Genomic DNA, 1140 nt, shown 5'->3' with positions numbered 1-1140 from the left:
TATAAATATATATACACACACACACACACACACACACACACACACACACACACACACACACACACACACACAGGAATATTATGCAGCCATAAAGAAGGACAAATATATGGACTTAACAGCAACTTGCATGGACTTGCAGTCGATCATACTCAGTGATCTATCACAGAAAGAAAGAACAGAGCACCATATGTTTTCACTCATAAGCAGACCTTGAACAAATTATAATGCTATAAGAGAGCGTTTGACAGTGATGGGAAACTGTCAGGGGTGGGGGGTGGCAGTTGAGGGAAACTGCTAGGGGAGGAAGGGGCACACCTCATCAACAAGGGTACCTGCATGATCAATGTTTGTATACCTAACCCTGAATTGTACCCCACATCTTTATAATAAAAAATTAAAAAATAAAAACAATTATAGTGCAGCCTGCCGACCTCCCCACCATTCAGCCATCCTCGGTTTCAGCCCACGTTCCTTCGGGCCTCTTTTCCAGGGGATGTCACCGGCGAGATTACGGAGGGCACCGCCAGGGGGCGCTCATCCCAACCACTTCGCCAACAGCCGGCGCTTGGCGCTCTTTCTTCCTTCCTGCCTCTCGCTCACCCCAACTTCCGCCGGAAGCGGCTTGTCCCTTGTTGTCCTCCGGTGTTTGGGCTCGCTGGGCAGTGGGCGGTGGGCTCTCCGCGGCTGGCGGGGTGGGGCTGGGTCCGAGGAGCGGGAGCGGGGACACTCGAGTCTAAGCCGGGACGGCGAGATGGACATTCTGAAGTCAGAGATCCTTCGGAAGCGGCAGCTGGTGGAGGACAGGAACCTGTTGGTGGTGAGGAGCCCGGGGCGCAGGGGCTGGGGCTGGAGGAAGGTCCGTGGGGTGGGGGGAGGTGATGCAGGACATAGAAGACAACAATATCATAGAAAACATCAACAAAACAAAAAGTTGGTTCTTTGAAGGAATTATCAAGATTGATGGACCGCTAGGTAGAATGACCCAGAAAAAGAGTGAAAAAGCCCAAATAAACACAATCAGGAATACAAAAGATCAAAGCACTATTGATCCCAAAGAAATACAAAATATTATCATAGATTACTATGTATACCTATATGGAAACAATCTTGATACCCTAAATGAAATGGAGGACTTTCTGA

The 1140-nt window shown here is 49.0% G+C and overlaps 1 protein-coding gene across 2 annotated transcripts in view; it reads left to right on the top strand.

Annotated features, from left to right (window-relative positions):
- The first annotated feature begins 611 nt into the window (after positions 1 to 611).
- Positions 612 to 1140, top strand: part of PRPF18 (pre-mRNA processing factor 18) — a 40038-nt gene continuing 39509 nt past the window's right edge. The window contains exon 1 of one of the 2 annotated variants that reach the window (XM_008053240.2): positions 612 to 817. In XM_008053240.2, coding sequence (XP_008051431.1) covers positions 752 to 817 — 66 coding nt within the window. In that variant the 5' untranslated portion in view covers positions 612 to 751. The remainder of the gene's footprint in view (positions 818 to 1140) is intronic. The other variant, XM_008053239.2, reaches the window with a different exon arrangement.

The sequence above is a fragment of the Carlito syrichta genome, unplaced genomic scaffold (assembly GCF_000164805.1).
Source record: "Carlito syrichta isolate Samal-C Ts95f unplaced genomic scaffold, Tarsius_syrichta-2.0.1 Scaffold287978, whole genome shotgun sequence".
In the NCBI taxonomy this organism is placed as follows: domain Eukaryota; kingdom Metazoa; phylum Chordata; class Mammalia; order Primates; family Tarsiidae; genus Carlito; species Carlito syrichta.
Note: the sequence above shows the minus strand (reverse complement) of the source record. Positions and strands in the feature narration are given on the sequence as shown.